The following is a 19,456-nucleotide window of genomic DNA, read 5'->3' as shown; positions in this document are numbered from 1 at the left end:
GCATTTACACCTGAGATCTATTATTGCAGAGGCCATCGTGCACTGTTCTGATGAAACAGGTACCAAATATAAAAATGTTGTGGTTGTTGTTGCTGCATGTCTGTCGCCATTTGGAAAAACAAATCGTATGCCTATTCCGCAAGAATAATGGTGTCAGACGTACTTTTGAATAATTTACTGTTTGAGTCTGCAAATGGATTTATTGTCCCAGTGCATATTTTTAGACTATGTTGCACGTATACGGCAAAAGATGGATGCAGCAGCCCTGAATTACCTTTAGGCAATACAGTATATGGCTTCCCAAATGGGATTTTACGTCCATAGTCATCCATCTACCTCCTTCTACTTTGCAAAACTTTTTTGTTTACAGTGTTTGTGCTCTATTCACAGCTGTCCCCTTCCCCTTAAGCCACCGTCTGACCATGAAGGAAGTGTTCGACTGCGAAGCGAAGCCTCGAGTGGATCTCCTAAAGGCCCACCTCACCAAAGAAGGTCGCGTGGAGGAAGCCGTGGCGTTAAGAATCATCAACGAAGGGGCGGCGATCCTTCGCCAGGAGAAAACTATACTGGACATCGAGGCGCCAGTCACAGGTAGTTTAGACGTTTGGAAAGTACAGCTATAGGATGCGAAGGTAAACATACGGTAATACTTGAACTGAAGCTCTAGGAAGAACTGCAGTAAGAGGAGCTACACAATCAGGATCTGAATAACAAACGGCTGGGCTGAAAATTGGGATTTAATTAGGCTCATTTAATCATGCAGAGGAGACACAGTTGGGTATAGAACACAAGGGGCAATAAGGTAGTTGATTTGTGAGAAAGATGACAAGATCGGGAGAAAACCAGCAACCATTGTAATCAAGATAGACGGGGGAGAGAAAAATACCTGATAATGTGTCTAATGGTGGATGTGGCAAAAACAGTGGCAGTAAACAAGAAAATGATTTATGAGGTGGTAAAAAGTTAGTAAAACATTTACTTAAAGAAGTTTACTCCAGCAATCGACCAAACAATAAAAACAAATGTTTATGAACCCTGTTCAATAAGAAAGCATGCACATTCATTAATCATTAAATGTTGACATTATGACTCAACCTCGGTTTTATCACTAATTTGTTCTGAAAGGTAAGACAAAAAACGAATTTTACGAAAACCGAAGCAATTTTGTCCCTCAAGAAATAATGCAAATCCAAATTATCCATTCAAGACACCCAAAAATATTAGCACAAAAAAGGGGAATAATTCTAGCTTATTATGCAAAAAACAATGTGATTGAAGATTTTTGTTGGCGATGAGCGAAGAGGAAGGCGGGGAGAGGAGAGCCATGCAGATGTCACATTCAAACTTTGCTACAAATTTTGTCTTAAATTCAACAGTGTTTCTCACTAGAGATGTCCGATATTATCGGCCGATAAATGCTTTAAAATGTAATATCGGAAATTATCGGTATCGTTTTTTTTATTATCGGTATCTGTTTTTTAATTTTTTTTTAATTAAATCAACATGAAAAACACAAGATACACTTACAATTAGTGTACCAACCCAAAAAACCTTACAATTAGTGTACCAACCCAAAAAACCTCCCTCATTCACACAAAAGGGTTGTTTCTTTCTTTTATTAATATTCTGGTTCCTACATTAAAAGTGGCCTAGTGGCATACCAAAGACTATAAAAATGGGACCCATTACCTCCCTGCTTGGCACTCAGCATCAAGGGTTGGAATTGGGGGTTAAATCACCAAAAATGATTCCCGGGTGCGACACCGCTGCTGCCCACTGCTCCCCTCACCTCCCAGGGGGTAATCAAGGGGATGGGTCAAATGCAGAGGACAAATTTCACCACACCTAGTTTGTGTGTGACAATCATTGGTACTTTAACTTTAACTTAACTTAAATATCAATATATATCAATACAGTCTGCAAGGGATACAGTCCGTAAGCACACATGATTGTGCGTGCTGCTGGTCCACTAATAGTACTACCGGTAACCTTTAACAGTTAATTCTACTCATTTTCATTCATTACTAGTTTCTATGTAACTGTTTTTATATTGTTTTACTTTCTTTTTTATTCAAGAAAATGTTTTTAATTTATTTATCTTATTTTATTTAATTAATTTTTCAAAAAAGGACCTTATCTTCACCATACCTGGTTGTCCAAATTAGGCATAATAATGTGTTAATTCCACGACTGTGTATGTCGGTATCGGTTGATATCGGTATCTGTAATTAAGAGTTGAACAATATCGGATATCGGCAAAAAGCCATTATCGGACATCCTTATTTCTCACCTCCTTTATCAAAGTGCTGGTGCTTTGGCGTCATGGTGGCTTATTTTGCATCATACTCATACTCACCAGCATCTGAGATTGTTTGTTTGGGCAGTTTTTGATTCCTCTGAATGATAGGCAGGCAAGCGGACAAGTTTGATATTGGTAATATTTGGCTGTACGATAACCAAGGCTGCATATAAAAACCGAGGGTAATTTTTGGTTGAAAATCAAATCATACGCAAAGTGGGTCGTACAAAAAACCGAGGTACCACTGCGTAAGCAAATTATTTGAAAAGCATTCAAACTGGTTTGGAATTTCTATCATTAGGGATGGGTACTAAGTTTGGTACTTTTGTAGGTACCGACTAACGATTCACGCAATCCTTGGTTGCGCGTGAAGTCACGGCCGGTTGCAAACTCCGCACCTGCTCAAGCACTTATTTAGTTACTCAATTAATCAATCAGATTTATTTGGATCATACTAAAAATTATCTGCAAGATCAACAATCAGATTTTCACCCAAATAGTTAAATGCTCAAAGGAATTTGCAATTGAATGGAATTGCAATTTAACTATGCCGTTTGCTAAATGGTAATTTTCATAAAATATGCCATATTTATCCTACGGATTAGCATGGCAATTTAAACGTCTCCAAATTAGGTAATGAAAACTACAACTAAGATGCACATTACAATCAAACAGCTGGTGTGTAATAAGCACAATACTTACAATCAAAACACTGTGTAAGGCTCAACAAAAGACAAATTGGGACATTATATTTAATGGAAATAGACTACCTTCTAGCTACTGCAACACATTGAAGACAAACTGAAATGAATGCATACTCGCAAATGAGACTCAGAACATAACAACTGGACAGCACAGTTATCGTTATCAGCTCAGTGTTAAATGTTAGATCAAAAATAATATTTTATTATTAAACATTTAATACCACATGAGCACACACAAAACTACCAAAAATGTGTACCGTTGAGTAGCAGTAGACATTCTCAGGTACCGGGAATTTGTTTAGTACTGGTTCGAATGTGAAAGGTACCCATCCTCACATATAAGTGAAGAATAAAACGGACAAATGAACATTTAACATTACTTTTACCTTTTTTCAAACTAGTTTTACAGTGATGAGGGAAGGGACAGCCATGCTAATGCCACCTTTGTACTTTTTCCATTAGTTATTTCTTAAATTCAATGGTGTTTACCAAAAGTGCTGGCACTCACAACTTTCTTTGGCCCTTGGTGGCTTATTTTGCAGTCGTAGTCAATAAAAAAGTACAAATATTGAGTCACCAAAGTCCACCGAATGAAACGCAGGCAGATTTTTATGCCCAATATTTGGCCACACGTTAACCGAAGTAAGAATTTTGGCAAGATATTTTTGTTGGAAATCAAATCATGTGAAAAGTGTGAGGTACTGTAACATAAGCACATTCTTTGTAAATCATTCATCCTGGTACAGGAGGTATTGTTATCATAAATGACATCCCAAACAAATATTTTTTTAAATCTTTGACATACATGTTTTTAAATAAGTCCTTCTTGAAGAAACTGTACTGCACATTGTTTTTGTGCTAAATCATAAACAGAAACTGGGACCACGGTGAAACTGCGACACTTTCAAATGTTGGCTGAGTCTCAACCTGCCAGTGTGTCTCCCTCTGATCAACCTAAGTTGTGGCCTAGTTTTATTTCCAGCTAAACATGCCAGGAAGCCATTTTTATTCTGGGTGTACAGCCATCAAGGGATACATTTCCTCAAGCTGAGATTTTTGCAGCTTCAAAGCCTGACCAATATATTTAGCCACTCACTATGTCAGTTTATTAGGGAGGGAGGAAATGTAGTAGAAATCTCACATGCTTTAGGGACTGAGTGAAAATTGACATTAAATTTGCCCATTTTTCCATCTCTAATATGACAAATGAGTTTTTGATAGTTTAATTTGTGCATACAATAAGTTGATTTTAGAGTTAGTTTAGGTCACACACCAAACCCATAACACATTTATGCAATTACTTCATCCACCATCTTAATTATAGCTATTTGGAAGCAGCAAGGTTCTTTCATTGAAAAGGTGGCACGCAACAAATGGGTTTCAAGAAATAGAAGCTTTATTGATTAGCAATGAAGCAGCCGTGTGATATTATTGTGTGTGTGCGTGTTGAGACATTTGTGCACTTGCAAAATCTTTACTTGGACGCTGGGTTTGTTCATGTACGTGCATGTACTGTACGTACGTGGTCGTGTGTGTGTGTGTGTGTGTGCGTGTGTGTGCGTGTGTGTGTGTGTGTGTGTGTGTGTGTGTGTGTGTGTGTGTGTGTGTGTGTGTGTGTGTGTGTGTGTGTGTGTGTGTGTGTGTGTGTGTGTGTGTGTGTGTGTGTGTGTGTGTGTGTGTGTGTGTGTGTGTGTGTGTGTGTGTGTGTTTGATTGCTTTAGTCACACTAGCGGTCTCCCACTCACATCGCTCTAAGCTTTGAGTGGGCGAAGGCCACTGTGGAGCTGATAGGGGAGACAGGAAAAGAGAGAGGAGAATGGAGGGTGAGTAGGAGAGAGGAGGGAGACGGAGCGAGAGATGATAATGAAAAATTGAGGGCCGCAAGGAAATTAGACGTTGGTTTTTGCAATGCGAAGTCATACAATGCTCAGTACAAAAAAGTCTGTGTCTCTCGCATGCTTCACTTTGGAGGCCGACAGCCTTTCAGCCAGAGAACATAAACATCGGATTTTATGACCCTGAAGACAGCATGCGTCTTCACTGTTGTTCTCTTGTCCATTTCATTATTTTGTACTGAATAAGCGTACATCTACTTCAATCATACATTGTTCTATAGCAATGGTGTTTTTCCATTGAGCGTCGTATACATTAAAATTAAAGAATGTAGTGGGGGCACAGTCCATTAAAGATGCTAAAACCAATCCAATTTAGGTCAATTAATGCAAAGCTATAGTAATATACTCAAAAATAATTTGTCTAATTCAAATAATATACCTCTTTAATAATAAATTAATATTTTTTGAAAAATAAATGCACCACTTTTTTCTAGTGATCCTGTTCTTACAATAAATTAAAATCATTTCTTAGCAAAAAATGTAATAATTGTTAATAGAGTGGTATTTTTTTTGTACCCTAAAAATTATTTATTTAAAAAAAATTGCATTACGTTTTTGTATCCCGCACTTTTTAACGCCTAAAAATTATGTTACGCTATTGAATGGAGACAAGTCAAACACTAGCACCAGGCGGAAATACGGCAGCTAAGGCTGAATATTGTCACCTTAAGACCGCTCACAAGCTCATGGATTTGGTTTCTGGGGCTGCCCTCTTGCCAACGTGACAGTGATTGAGAGCACGCAGCAGCTCACCAATCAGCGGTGAGAAGCGAGACAAGAGCGAGTTGGCCTCCACTCGGCAATATGAATCATGAGCAATCAGACAGATAAAAAAATCCAAACAAGAGGAAACTAGTGGTTTGATTCCCACCCAGGACATGCAAGGTAAACATTAAAATGAACCCCCCTCTTGAAAAAATTAAGTTATTTATTTCATTCGGTTCATTTTGTTATTTTGTACAAAAAAAAAATCTTATTGATTTCCCATTCATATTACTCCAAACTTACTACTTCTGAAATCAAAATGTCAGTACTGCAAGTGTAAAAATAAGTGTTAATTGAAAAATATATATATTTTTAAAAACTGATCATCCACATGCCATCCTTCTTGGTAGTTGTTTGAACTCTTAAAGTGACTTTAAAAAAGATTTTTACCCAGGGTTTTTGCACCCGTCTACTCATGTAGAGTTTTGATGAAATCATTTTGCATTTTGCAGGACTTACTGAATGTACATACCCGCACAAAACAAATGAATGCAGTTTTTCACACTCTAAAATCCAGTGTCCTTGTGTTGATTTGCAGTATGCGGGGACATCCACGGGCAGTTCTTTGACCTGATGAAGCTTTTCGAAGTGGGAGGATCACCAGCCACAACACGCTACCTGTTCCTGGGGGACTATGTGGACCGTGGCTACTTCAGTATTGAGGTGAGGCCATCGCAAAGTAGAATGGAACAGAATAGAAAGCTTTTGTACGTGTATAATATTAAATCCATATGGTGTGTCAGAAAAGTTCCAGGAATGATGATGATGATCAACGAGCACGTCTGCAAAGACTTCTTGTGTCGTTTGCTTCACAGTTCATGAAGACGTGGCAGAGAAGCCTTGGAAAGTGTGTTGGATTACTTTGAAGAGTAAATAGTATAGTTTGGACTTGAAATATAGCTTTTGTGACACCAGTTCTGAAACCTTTTCTGACACACCTGGTAGGAAATAACTCAGCTATATGTCCTATTGTGTAAAAATAACAACTGCATTTTAATTTTTATCTTAACAGTGTGTTTTATATCTTTGGTCGCTGAAAATCCTCTATCCAAAGACACTATTTTTACTGCGTGGAAATCATGAATGTAGACATTTGACAGAATATTTCACCTTCAAACAAGAATGTGAGTGTCTATCATATAGTCTATATTTTACCCCACATGTCAGAGGGTGTTCTGATGCAACCCGTTCCCTTCCTTTGCCTGGCAGGTAAAATCAAATATTCGGAGCAGGTGTACGACTCGTGTATGGATGCGTTTGACTGCCTTCCTCTGGCTGCGCTCATGAACCAGCAGTTTCTGTGTGTCCACGGCGGACTCTCACCCGAAATACACACCTTAGACGATATTAAAAAGGTAATACCGCTTTTGGCTGAAGTCATTTTGTCTTTTTATGAACCGCGCGCGTGTTCTTCCTGTTTAGTTGGATCGGTTTAAGGAGCCGCCGGCTTTCGGGCCCATGTGCGACCTGCTTTGGTCGGATCCTCTGGAGGACTTTGGCAATGAGAAAACCCAGGAATATTTCGGCCACAACACAGTGCGAGGTTGCTCCTACTTTTACAGGTGAGCCTTACTCATCAGAAATAAGCCAAGGTGTCCATTCCTGTCCATCAGAGTCACTAATGTACTCTATCTGACTTTATATTGGACTTCATGCTAACTTTTTGTATATTTTTCATGGAACAAACTGATCCACTGACCATTTCCGTCTTGGCTATGGTAGAAACTACTCTTAGCATGTCTTCCTGAGAAGAAATCAGCAAAGGAATCCAATAAATAATGCAGGGATTTAATGATGGATAGCACACCAATGTTCTGTAAATGAGCTCATAATGCAGCTATTGAGCATAACATGTTATAAAGAGGAAGTGAGAGCTGATCTACTATTGTTATAAGAGAGCCGTGGGAGAGGATGATGATGAGAAGAAGTGATTAGATGGTAGTGGGGGTGAGAGTTTTTATAATGGAGGTTGAGTTCTGGTTATTATATAATATAGAAGGTCAGTAGGGGAAAGATGAAATAAAATTCCTATTACAGACGATGGGTACAATTTCTTAAAGGGGAACTGCACTTTTTTTTGGGAATTTTGCCTACTATTCACAATCCTTATGTGGGACAAGCACACACATGTTTTTCTTTTTTTATGCATTCTAACTGGTAAATAAATGCTGGCAAAAGTCAGCTAACAATGAAGGTAATGGCATTCGCTCTATTTCGCCTATAAAGCACTCTAAAAAACATCCAAAAACATCCATCATCGTTTTATATACATGCTGTAAGCATATATGTAATGTAGTAAGTAACAGGCAGATTCATAATTAGCTGTAATATTTACCTGTTTTGGTCATTTTAAGCATACGGCGGAGTATTAATTTCACAGATGCATCACAAAGTTTGCTATTTCCTTCAACAACAACAACAACAACTATTAATCATGGCAGACTTTATGATAGCCAACGACGACTATTTTGGGACAATCTACCTTTTATTTTTGAGCCTGAATATGCAGAGGATGAGCTACAAGTTTTAGAAGCTGTGTGATAAGCAAGTCCAGCAAATAACAATATTGCTAAGTGCTAAAAAAGAAACACAAACTGCAAACATAATAAAACAATAATTTACTATATAATGTCTGCTCTCACTGGGATGCCGACTGATGGAATGTTTATATCTTCCCGTTTGGATGAAGAATTACTCATAATCCTCACGTGTGTATAAGTTGGATGTCAAATTTGACCAACTTCTCGGTTAATTGTCTCAACGTTCTACTTTACTGTACGTGTACTTGTGAGAGTCATGATTTGTAATCTAGAATTCACTTTCACCAACTCAGAGGCGATGTCAATAGCTGCAGAAGATAGTTACCTCTGATCACAGCGCAGCTAAAAGTATTACCTCAGCATTAACACTTAGAAGAACGATATTGCTAATACTTGGTTAATAGTCAGGTCACGACATGTAAATGGAGTATTGTTGGCGGTTTTGGGATGTTTTAGAGGGCTTAAAGAGCAACTGTGCTTTTTCGTTCACAATCATTATGAAAGACATGACGACGGATGGATTTTTTTAATAATGCATTCTTACTCTTAAATAAACGAAAATAAAAGTCTGCTTACAGCGGAGCCAATGGTAGGTCCTCTATTCCGCCCATAAAACCCAATAAATAACCATTCAAAAAGCGCCAACAATACTCCATTTACATTTCGTGATTTGAATATTAACCAAGTATTAGTGATGTTGTTATTATAAGCGCTAACACAGACAAACTAGTTTTAGCGGCGACGTGATCATTACCGTGTGTCCCTATGATTACATCATCGAGTGATCTGCTGTTTCCTCGTGTCCCTGCTCCTTGGAAGTTTATTGTAGATCATAAATCATGCCTCGCACCTGGACAGAAGAAGGCTGAGGAAATAATCCGACAAGTTGGTACACTTTGACATCCAATTTAGACCCAGAAATGGCGAGAACGACACGAAAAAACGCTTGGTCACTCCCCCCTTTTCTTCGCAAAGATTATGAGTCATTCTACACCTAAATGGGAATATACAAACATCCTATCAGTCGGCATCCTAATGACATCAGACAGTGATGTTTTATTATGTTTTTGGCTCTCATAAAGTCTGCAGTGAGCAGAAATCAGTGATAAAGAAAAAAATGAATGTTGTGATGCATTTTTGAAAATAATGTGCTGCGAATGCTTAAAATTATCAAAATACGTAAATATTAAATGTTATTATGAATGTGCTACTAATGTTACTACATCACCTATTTACTTACAGTGTGTGTATAAAACCTTATTGGAGGTGCTTGGATGTTGTTATAGACAGAATAGAGCGGCTCCCTTAGGCTCCATTTCAAGCGGACTTTTGAACGAATGTATTTAATATTTAGAATGCATTAAAAAAAAATACATCCTTTGTCATGCCTTTCATAATGATTGTGAACGATAGGCAAAATTCCCAAAAAAGTGCAGTTCCTCTTTAATGGGCGCAATGCTGACTCCCATTAGCTTCATTGTTAGCCATCTCTAAATGATGAACAATGAAATAGTTTTGTTGAAAGGCTACATGGCGATATTAGCTCAGCAAGAATTTTGTAGGAAATCAGACAAAATATTACTTTACAACTGGACTATTTTTCAGCAGCATGTTTATGTCACTAGCCGCATGCAAGGTCCATTTATATTTTGTCTCAAAAACAGTACCTTCCACGTTAAAAGGCAGGTTGGTTTGGAATGTTTTTTTATAACTTAGTATTTAAATAAAGAAAGTAAAATACAATTCGCCATAAGTGTAAAAATTAGTAAAAAGGTAAAAATGAATGGTGTTAAAAATTAGAAAGTATAATCTGAATAATCACAATGTTGCTGTGAATTTATTTTGATTAATCATGATTAAATGTCATTAATTTTTTATGTTCATCAATTGTTTCATTTATCTGCGTTAACACTGGATTACCACTGGATGCTCTGTGTCCGTTAGTCAATTCCCACCGACTGTGTCTGTGATATGCACTGTTGAAGCCCTGCATGCACAGCGGTAGTGACATCACCTACTCAGTGGCTTAGTGGTTAGAGTGTCCTCCTTGAGATCAGTAGGTTGTGAGATCAAACCCCGGCCGAGTCATACCAAAGACTATAAAAATGGGACCCATTACCTCCCTGTTTGGCACTCTGCATCAAGGGTTGGAAATGGGGGTTAAATCACCAAAAATGATTCCCGGGCGCGGCCACCGCTGCTGCTCACTGCTCCAACAACGCAATTTTTTGTGGTGCCCTTTATTTAGAAAAGTATCGAAAAGTATTGAAATAATTTTGGTACCGGTACCAAAATATTAGTATCAGGAGTCAGGACAACACTAGTAAGAAGATAAAACAAATTAATAAAATGTAATAATATGATACAATACAATTAGTAAAATACATCAATATTACATAAATATGTAGTTAAAAACTAAATACAATTACTTAATTGTCATGTAGTAAATGAAAGTTAATAAATACTAGATAAACACAGAGTTAAAAAGATAATAAGAATTACAAAATAAATAAGAATAAATGATTAAATTAACTTTTTTTTTTAAAGTCTGTGCTGTGTGTCCGGCGTCCAGGAAAAATAAAAGCTCTGCTTAAACGGGTATGTTGCAGAGGGCTCCGGACTACCACAATCGTTCCAGATCCATGACACAGCACGTCAGCAGGCGGTGGAAACTGACAAATTGACTAGAATGGAAACCTATCTGTTATCAGTCGTTACGCATCCAGTGGAAATTGGGGATAAGGTGGAGCGGTTACTCCTTTTGTGTTAATAATGTGCTATTTTAATTTGGAAGTGCCTCGGTAAGTGTGCATAATACGTTGTCAGTCGACTGTCTTCGTTTTTTTACTCACATTTCCCGTGGAGAGGGCCATGGTGCTGTTCAGCACTTTCCATATTGACTTGTTTGGTTCCACAGCCTGTCACTACCACATCAACTGCACATATGCCCACGCGCTACGCTCGCACTACTTGGACAAACTGCCTAAATTACGGTGCCAGACTTTTCAGGGATTTTGAGTCATTCTGCGCTGCAGGGGGGTTAATTGGGTTGAAATATTTTTATGATTAATAACAATCCTTAATTTGATGAATTACATAAATTAATCGGTCAATTAAAAGCACCCTCTTTGCTAATTAATCATTCATTTATTGACTTATTTACAGTCGTACTCCAACTTTTGATCTTAATTGGTTACGGTCAGAGCTCTTAACTCAAAACATTTGTACCTCAAATCACGTGTCTCATTGAATTTATGTGAAATCAATTGTTTGCCAATCTATCTCCTTCCAGCTGCTTCTCTAGCAGACACACCGTAAGCAGCGTTTCCATAGTTTCATGGATAAATGGCCACCGATTAGATACTATTTTAACACTTTCGGCTGGCGTTAGATTCAGTATGGCGCAGACTACCAGTGATATGCTCAAATTGCTTCACCAAGATGGCGACACGTTGTGTGTTTGATTTCGTTATTTAATTCAATAATTATCATCCACTTCTTCTCAGCACTGTTCTTCACACTCAATTTCTCCCTTCCCATGGATTTAAAAACAAAGTTATGTCTATCTCTAGCTATAAGTTCATGCTCATGAGTAAGACCAGATGTTTTGGTTGTATCTTAGGAGGTTCACTGTGACATTTGCAACACCAACTAATGGCGGGAATGTTTGTAACTCTAATTTTTGCTTGCGACCTAAAGCATAACCATTAGCCAAGGGACAGCTTTTATCTCATAACACTCCTAAGTTGATGTTCCACTGAATTATGATATCTGCAACATTTGTGTTATGTTTTTATTTTTTACCGTTCAACTGTAGATGTGAATTCTATCATGGTACATCTTTATCATTTGCTTTCTTTTATCTTTTTGAAAACTGGCATGTGAGGCGTACGAGAGACGCGCTGCGGCCTCTGTAGGTGTTCTTGGCTTGGCCTTCTCTGCAGCTTTGGGTTTGCATGTCCAGTTGCCTTGGTGTCGGATTTTGTGTCATTTCCTGTTGTTGGCAGAGCTAGATGGCAGCGATCAAAATCATGCCAGTGGCGCTGACGAGGCCGCTTCCGTCGGGGTGCATTGGAGCCTCGCAAAGTCGAGGCACCATTTGCTGGGTGCCATCCTGGTCTCAGGGTAACGGCAAATGAAAAAACATGTTCAAGTGACTATTTTAATTGAGCTGCCAAATTGTTGGTGTATCTGAGAATTACACACCCTTGTAGGCATTGGACGTCTGGGCAGGCGTGCTTGAGTGTCAGAGGGGTCGGTTTGGGTTTGCCTGTGGAGGTAGCAGTGCATTCTGGCTTCATCCTTGGGTCTCGCCAGGGTCTCGATGTTACGAGCCTATTGTGTACGAGGAATACAGGAAGTGAACAAATGTATCACTGACTAATGTGATATGCAGACGGGTAGGATTAAATAAGATCTGCTTCTTCTATTCCTTAGGTCTTTGAATTATTAACTGTTAACAAGAGCGGTATGACAATGTAACCCTGCATGCTCACCTATTAAACTGCCCAAAGTATAGTTTCTTGCTGCTTAGGATAGTCCTTAGAGTATACACTATACCGTATGTGCATTGCCTTATAAGCAAGCATGACACTAATGTACAATATAAATGTGCATATTAATCTACACCTTTCTACACCTTCAGAGAATATACGACAAAGGCTATAGAGCTTGTTTAACAGTGAGAGGACCTTATTGAAGATTATTCTGTAAATACATGGAGGATGCCACTATACAGTATAATAGTCATTTATCCCCCTCTGACCTTTTCCTGCCTTTACTCTCCAACTTGCCTCGCCATCATTAAGACTCCAGAAGCTCAGCAAAAACGATTTCTTAAATACGAGGAGGAGAGGGCTACATGAAAATCCAATCAATTATGATACAGTATTGATGGGAGTACATGAACGTAACACACGCTGATCTAGCATTGTACGACTTGCAAAAATCAATACGCATAAAATCCATTTGGAAAAAGCCATAACACGTAACCGCCGTACATTTGTAAATGCCAGGCATGTCGGATTTGCCCTTTCTTGTTGCAGTGTCTACTTCCTGTAATTAATGTCTTCTGTCAGGTACACCATTTGAACTAAGCTTGCTTTTTCACACGTTCTTCTACTAGTCAATTAGTTTTGTTTTGTTTTTCGTTGTGTGTACAGGAGGAAGGAGACGGCAAAGACAGGAGGGATGGCGTTTAGCTCTATATTTATTTATATATATTGCACAATATATATATAAATAATAAATGAAGTGTGTGTACTAATCCAAAATGGGTATGGTGTGTGACTATGTGTGGGAATTAATTGCTGAGCGTTACCGGAGTGTTGAGCGAGAGACGAAGTCCAATAGGGCAGGGCATGCTCGTAGGATAGGCAGGAAGTCGGGGGCGATACAGAGGCATCAAAGGTCCGCGTCCAGGCGGGAGGTCGAGATCCAAGAGGCAGTCAGGGAAGCAGAGGGAACACGGGGAGACGAGACGCACAGCTCGTAACGCGGGAACGGAGGTCTGCTGTTGGAACGACAAGGAGGACACGATACGATAAACGCGATGGGGGAGAAAAACACAGAGAGCAAAGAGTGTGCATAGCACTGACGTGTCGGCTTTCTGTACTGAACAGATCGCTACATTCTTGCCCCGGATAGCAGGTTGTGCTGGTTTAAGAAGGCAGGTCTTCTCATCTGTGACAGGTGCGCTGATTGCTGGCGATTGATTGCAGCTGCTTGCTGCAGCTGGACTGACACGTGCCTATCGCGCTCCCGAAGATGCGTCCAGCGCACTGGTGTACCTCGGGCCGTGACATTTTTTCTGCCAAGCTCTGTTAGTCTTGAATACATCAAGTGATGATAGAGATAATACTCTGGAGTTGTGTTTTTTTACTTAAATGATACACTCTAATCACTGTTATTAAATGTTTCTCACTAGGACGATAACAAGAAAAAAAATCCTGAATAATTCAATTATGATAAAAAAAATGTTCAAATACTTCTTTATTGTCCGTCAAAACCATTTGTGGTCTAACCATTATTTGTATTATAGTCATGTTGTATCCTTCTCCAAGAAAAGCAATAATACTTTGTGATAAAAGTTTTTAATGTACAGTATATGCTCTTGGCTGTCAGATTCAGCAGAGCATAAAAATAAGAAACCAATGTATTTCACTTGACTTGTTGCTGACACATTGGCGCTGTCAAGGCTTTTCCTCTCTGTAGAAAGATGAGCACCTGCCGCCTCACGTACGGTCTGACCCCTTCACATAGAGCCATGATACTGTGCCCATTTAGCTGCAGTTTATTGTCTGATTAGCAAACACAATGATGCCACATTTAAAGATATAGCACAGGTTGTAGAAAGTCATGGTGTAAAATTAATGTTTCTGGAAACATTATATTGACAAACAGAAATGTGCACGTGTGCCATCCAGCCAACCCAGTTTACAAAGTATTACGCAATCAGATGGTAGACTGAGGTTGAGCATCCTCATCTCCGGTTTCTGTGCTCTGTTTGGTCAAGAATTGTGCAAATTCAGCAATTTGGACTCTAAAGGGGTCATATTATGACGTTTTTCTTACATTTAAAGCATTTTCTTGTGTCTACCTAATATGTAATGGTGGTTCTTTTGTTAAAATTTTGCATGGATTTTGTTTCACAGACTGATTGATTGATTGATTGATTGAGACTTTTATTAGTAGTCTGCACAGTGAAGTACATATTCCGTACAATTGACCACTAAATGGTAACACCGAATAAGTTTTTCAACTTGTTTAAGTCGGGGTCCACTGATTCATGATACAGATATATACTATCAGATATATACTATCATCATAATACAGTCATCACACAAGATAATCACATTGAATTATTATTTACATTATTTACAATCCGGGGTGTGGAGAGGGTGCGGGGGTTAGGTTTGGTTGTTATCATCAGTCATCAACAATTGAGAACAGAGAAATGGATATTGGAACAGTGTAGGTCTGACTTGGTAGGATATGGACAGCAAGTAGTGGACAGAGAGAGAGAGAGAGAGAGAGAGAGAAGAGAGAGAGAGAGAGAGAGAGAGAGAGAGAGAGAGAGAGAGGAGGAGAGAGAGAGAGAGAGAGAGAGAGAGAGAGAGAGAGAGAGAGAGAGAGAGAGAGAGAGAGAGAGAGAGAGAGAGAGAAGAGAGAGAGGAGAGAGAGAGAGAGAGAGAGAGAGAGAGAGAGAGAGAGAGAGAGATCAGAAGGCATAAGAAAAAGATTAAAGATTAAAGTACCAATGATTGTCACACACACACTAGATGTGGTGAAATTTGTCCTCTGCATTTGACCCATCCCCTTGGGGAGCAGTGGGCAGCAGCGGCGCCGCGCCCGGGAATCATTTTGGTGATTTAACCCCCAACTTCAACCCTTTGATGCTGAGTGCCAAGCAGGGAGGTAATGGGTTCCATTTTATAGTCTTTGGTATGACTCGGCTGCATTTGATTGTTTACATTTGATTATTAACAATCCGGGGAGGGTGTTAGTTTAGGGTTGTAGCTGCCTGGAGGTGAACTTTTATTGCGGTTTTGAAGGAGGATAGAGATGCTCTTTCTTTTATACTGTTGGAGCGCATTCCACATTGATGTGGCATAGAAAGAGAATGAGTTGAGACCTTTGTTAGATCGGAATCTGGGTTTAACGTGGTTAGTGGAGCTCCTCCTGGTGTTGTGGTTATGGCAGTCATTTACATTAAGGAAGTAGTTTTGACATGTACTTCGGTATCAGGGAGGTGTAGCGGATTTTATAGACTAGGCTCAGTGCAAGTTGTTTTACTCTACAATCTTCAAGCCGCTTGCTAACCGTCTCTTCAGGATGCGCCGTTTGCGGTGGTCTTATTTACGTGCTTTGACTGCATCTTCTCCCCATTAGCGATGTTGTAGTTTTTAGCACTTCTATAACGAGTCTACTGACAGATATACATTAGAACTAGAGATGATACGATCTCAAAATGGGATATTATCACGGTATTAATGCCACAGTTATTGTGGTATATAGACAAAAAAAAAGACTTGGTAAAAATGCCATACTATGTAAAATGAAGTGGCAAGAATGTTTACAATAATTGTAATTGAACTCAAATAAAAATCTCAAATGTTCCAATCATATTTATTCATACAAACATGTATTTTTAAGTGCAAAGAATAGGGCAGGAACAAGCAATCTTACAGGAAAATATATATTTTTTAAACTTACAGTTGAGTGTCTTTAAAGTGACAATATAATTATCCGGTGTAACAAGAGTAAAATAATAATGTAAGTTTAGTGTCTTTCAACTTTTATTTTCTGAGACACAGTGTCCTCTGTAGTGGACATGTATTTATATCAGTTTGCAAAATGCCGTTTCTCAGAAAAGTTGACTCACAATTTGACTTTTAATAAAGTAAATACCTCACAAATTAATGTTTAGCCTTGCTGGCATTAAATATAGATTGCCTTGGCACTGTGCTCCTTGACCCGGTCTGTTTTGGCTTGGAAAGCTCGAAAGGAAAGTGGGGCACTTTATTACCTCCGCCACAGAGGTTATGTTTTCGCCAGAGTTTGTCTGTTTGTCAGTGTTACGGTCCCCATGTTGTGGTCTAGTCTAAAAGAGATGCCTAAGTTAAAAAACGGACGCTTTGGACTTACTTGTTCTACTTGAACAGTTTAAAATATATATATATATATTCATACAAATTATAGAGTCGCTAATACAACGAGTCGTGGCAACATACGCAGTGATCAGCTGGGGTGGCAATCCGGGCGCCAATGTTGCGCAGAGGATTTAGGGAGCTGTAGTTTATTCCAGAACAGCCGACGCAAAAGCGCCAGAAAAAAACTGGTCACAATTCACAGCAATGTTGTGAAGATTTTGAAACCGCAAAACAATCTATCTACAATACCGTTACATCCCTAGTTAGAACTATATGCAACTTTGTACTAGAAATGACAACAGCAGAGCATGCATGTGCATGTACGAGCCAGGATGCCACAACAAGAGCATAGAAAAAAAGAAGGAACTTATTGACTACAATGGCGGAATACTATGGCAGACTCGCACAAAGCTCCTCAGGTAAAACTTTACGCGATATGGAACTATCCGTTTACGTCACCCTTGGAAAAACGTCACAAATGGGGCAAATTCTAAATGGCTCATTCGGAGGAAGTACGAAGGAAGGCAAGACTGTTTTATAAATATCTCTGCCATGCCTCTATTGTTTGATTTCCAATTTTTGAGACCTATGCAGATCCTAAATACACAGAAATAGGTACCAATAGGTAAGAAATATTGGTTTTGCACAATTTTAAAGGGGAACTGCAGTTTTTTGGAATGTTGCCTATCGTTCACAATTATTATGAAAGACAAGGAGACAAAAGGTTTTTAGTTTTTTTGCATTCTAACATATAAAAATGGGCTTTTTCTAAGTGGCTAGCAATGTGGAAGCAATCAATTTTACCTCTAAATCACTTTAAAAATGCATCTAAAAACCAGCAACACTACTTCATTTACGTTCCATAACCCGTATAATAACCATGCTGTAGCGACATTGTTATTGTAAGAGCGAATACTGAGGACATTTTTTTCTAGCGTAGTAACACATCGGCTGTTAAAGTTTTAAAGCCTGCACTTTTTCACATAAATGTCCCATTTCACCATGACTACACTAAATTTGTGCTACAATCAGGGTTCAGGTGGGGGCATTGCATTTGGAGATGAATGTACGCAATGACCAGCGGCCCTGACAGATTGGTTATCTGAGGGCAGAAATGTTTTCACGTTCTCAACACAGAACTTCCATCTCTGTCTCTCTCGCTCATTCTCACTTGTCAGATTTCTCACTTGCTCTCTCTCTTTTTCTCTTTCTCTCTCTTCCTCGCTCTCTCACTCCCAGGCTCACCAACACATAATTTCACAAAGGAGAGAAGAAATGTGAACCTCAGGCAGGCTGTGTGTGCATGTTTGTGTGCGTGTGTGTGTGTGTGTGTGTGTGTTTTGACTAATCAATAGAAGCCGTTGGAGTGAACAAAAAATAATCTAGTACATGTACTCAGAGATCCTTATTTCCAGCTTTATGCAAGACAAAGCAGTGAGGGAAAATAAGATATTTTATCAACACAATGCACAAAAAGGACTTTTTCAAAAAGAACTCTGAAATACTGAAATTCCACGACATTGTGAATTTTCAAACGGCTAAAATTTTACACAAAGCAAACTATAATCTGCTACCCAAGAATACCGGTATACAACAATTCTTCTCAACAAAAGAGGAGAAATATAATCTTAGAGAAAAATGTAATTTAAAACATTTTTATGCACGTACAACACTTAAGACCTTCAGTATATCAGTATGTGGAATTAAATTATGGAATGGATTAAGCAAAGAAATCAAACAATGTACTAATATGATCCACTTCAAGAAACTCTTCAAACTTAAAGTGTTTACAAAGTACAAAGAAGAAGAACCATGATAAACATTCTGAATTTATTTCATCCATCCATTCATTTTCTAGATAATCTTACTTATTTCACCATATGGCGAAGTTGGGAGAGTGGCCGTGCCAGCAATCGGAGGGTTGCTGGTTACTGGGGTTCAATCCCCACCTTCTACCATCCTAGTCACGTCCGTTGTGTCCTTGGGCAAGACACTTCACCCTTGCTCCTGATGGCTGCTGGTTAGCGCCTTGCATGGCAGCTCCCGCCATCAGTGTGTGAATGTGTGTGTGAATGGGTGAATGTGGAAAGACTGTCAAAGCGCATTGAGTACCTTGAAGGTAGAAAAGCGCTATACAAGTATAACCCATTTATCATTTATTTATTATAACTTACTTCACCAATTATTATTTATTCATGTATTTATTTTTTATTGTGATTACTTATGGAGTATATTGTGAATAAATTGAGAACAGGAAGTGAACAAAAGTTTTAGCAACTGCTATGTAAAGGAAAAGGGGTAGGATTAAAAAAACTCTGCTTCTTTCTACTCATTTTTGAACATGTTGAATAGAGATACTGGAAATTGTGATGTATCATGTTGTATGCTTGCATGTTCAAAATAAACTCAAACTCAAACTCTTACACACCACTTGTTGAATCCAGCGTTGTGCAGCGTGTTGTCGGTGCACGCTGTCGGCCATTGTGGAGGAGACAATGTATCCATGGGAGCGCAGTAGCTATTCCTGTAATTTTATATATGGGCCACCTTGGGAACGTTCGCCATTGTGACCTACATACCAAGAGGGATGGCACAGTTTCGC

The 19,456-nt window shown here is 38.9% G+C and overlaps 1 protein-coding gene across 2 annotated transcripts in view; it reads left to right on the top strand.

Moving 5' to 3' along the window:
* Positions 1-19,456, top strand: part of LOC133650865 (protein phosphatase 3 catalytic subunit alpha-like) — a 60,959-nt gene that overhangs the window by 12,651 nt on the left and 28,852 nt on the right. For both annotated transcript variants that reach the window (XM_062048588.1, XM_062048587.1), the window contains exons 2-6: positions 391-591; positions 6,202-6,326; positions 6,676-6,787; positions 6,873-7,018; positions 7,086-7,225. In XM_062048588.1, the coding sequence (XP_061904572.1) occupies positions 391-591; positions 6,202-6,326; positions 6,676-6,787; positions 6,873-7,018; positions 7,086-7,225 (724 nt within the window). The remainder of the gene's footprint in view (positions 1-390; positions 592-6,201; positions 6,327-6,675; positions 6,788-6,872; positions 7,019-7,085; positions 7,226-19,456) is intronic.

Source organism: Entelurus aequoreus, linkage group LG05, assembly GCF_033978785.1.
Source record: "Entelurus aequoreus isolate RoL-2023_Sb linkage group LG05, RoL_Eaeq_v1.1, whole genome shotgun sequence".
NCBI classification, from domain to species: Eukaryota; Metazoa; Chordata; class Actinopteri; order Syngnathiformes; family Syngnathidae; genus Entelurus; species Entelurus aequoreus.
This window is presented reverse-complemented; position numbering and strand designations above follow the sequence as displayed.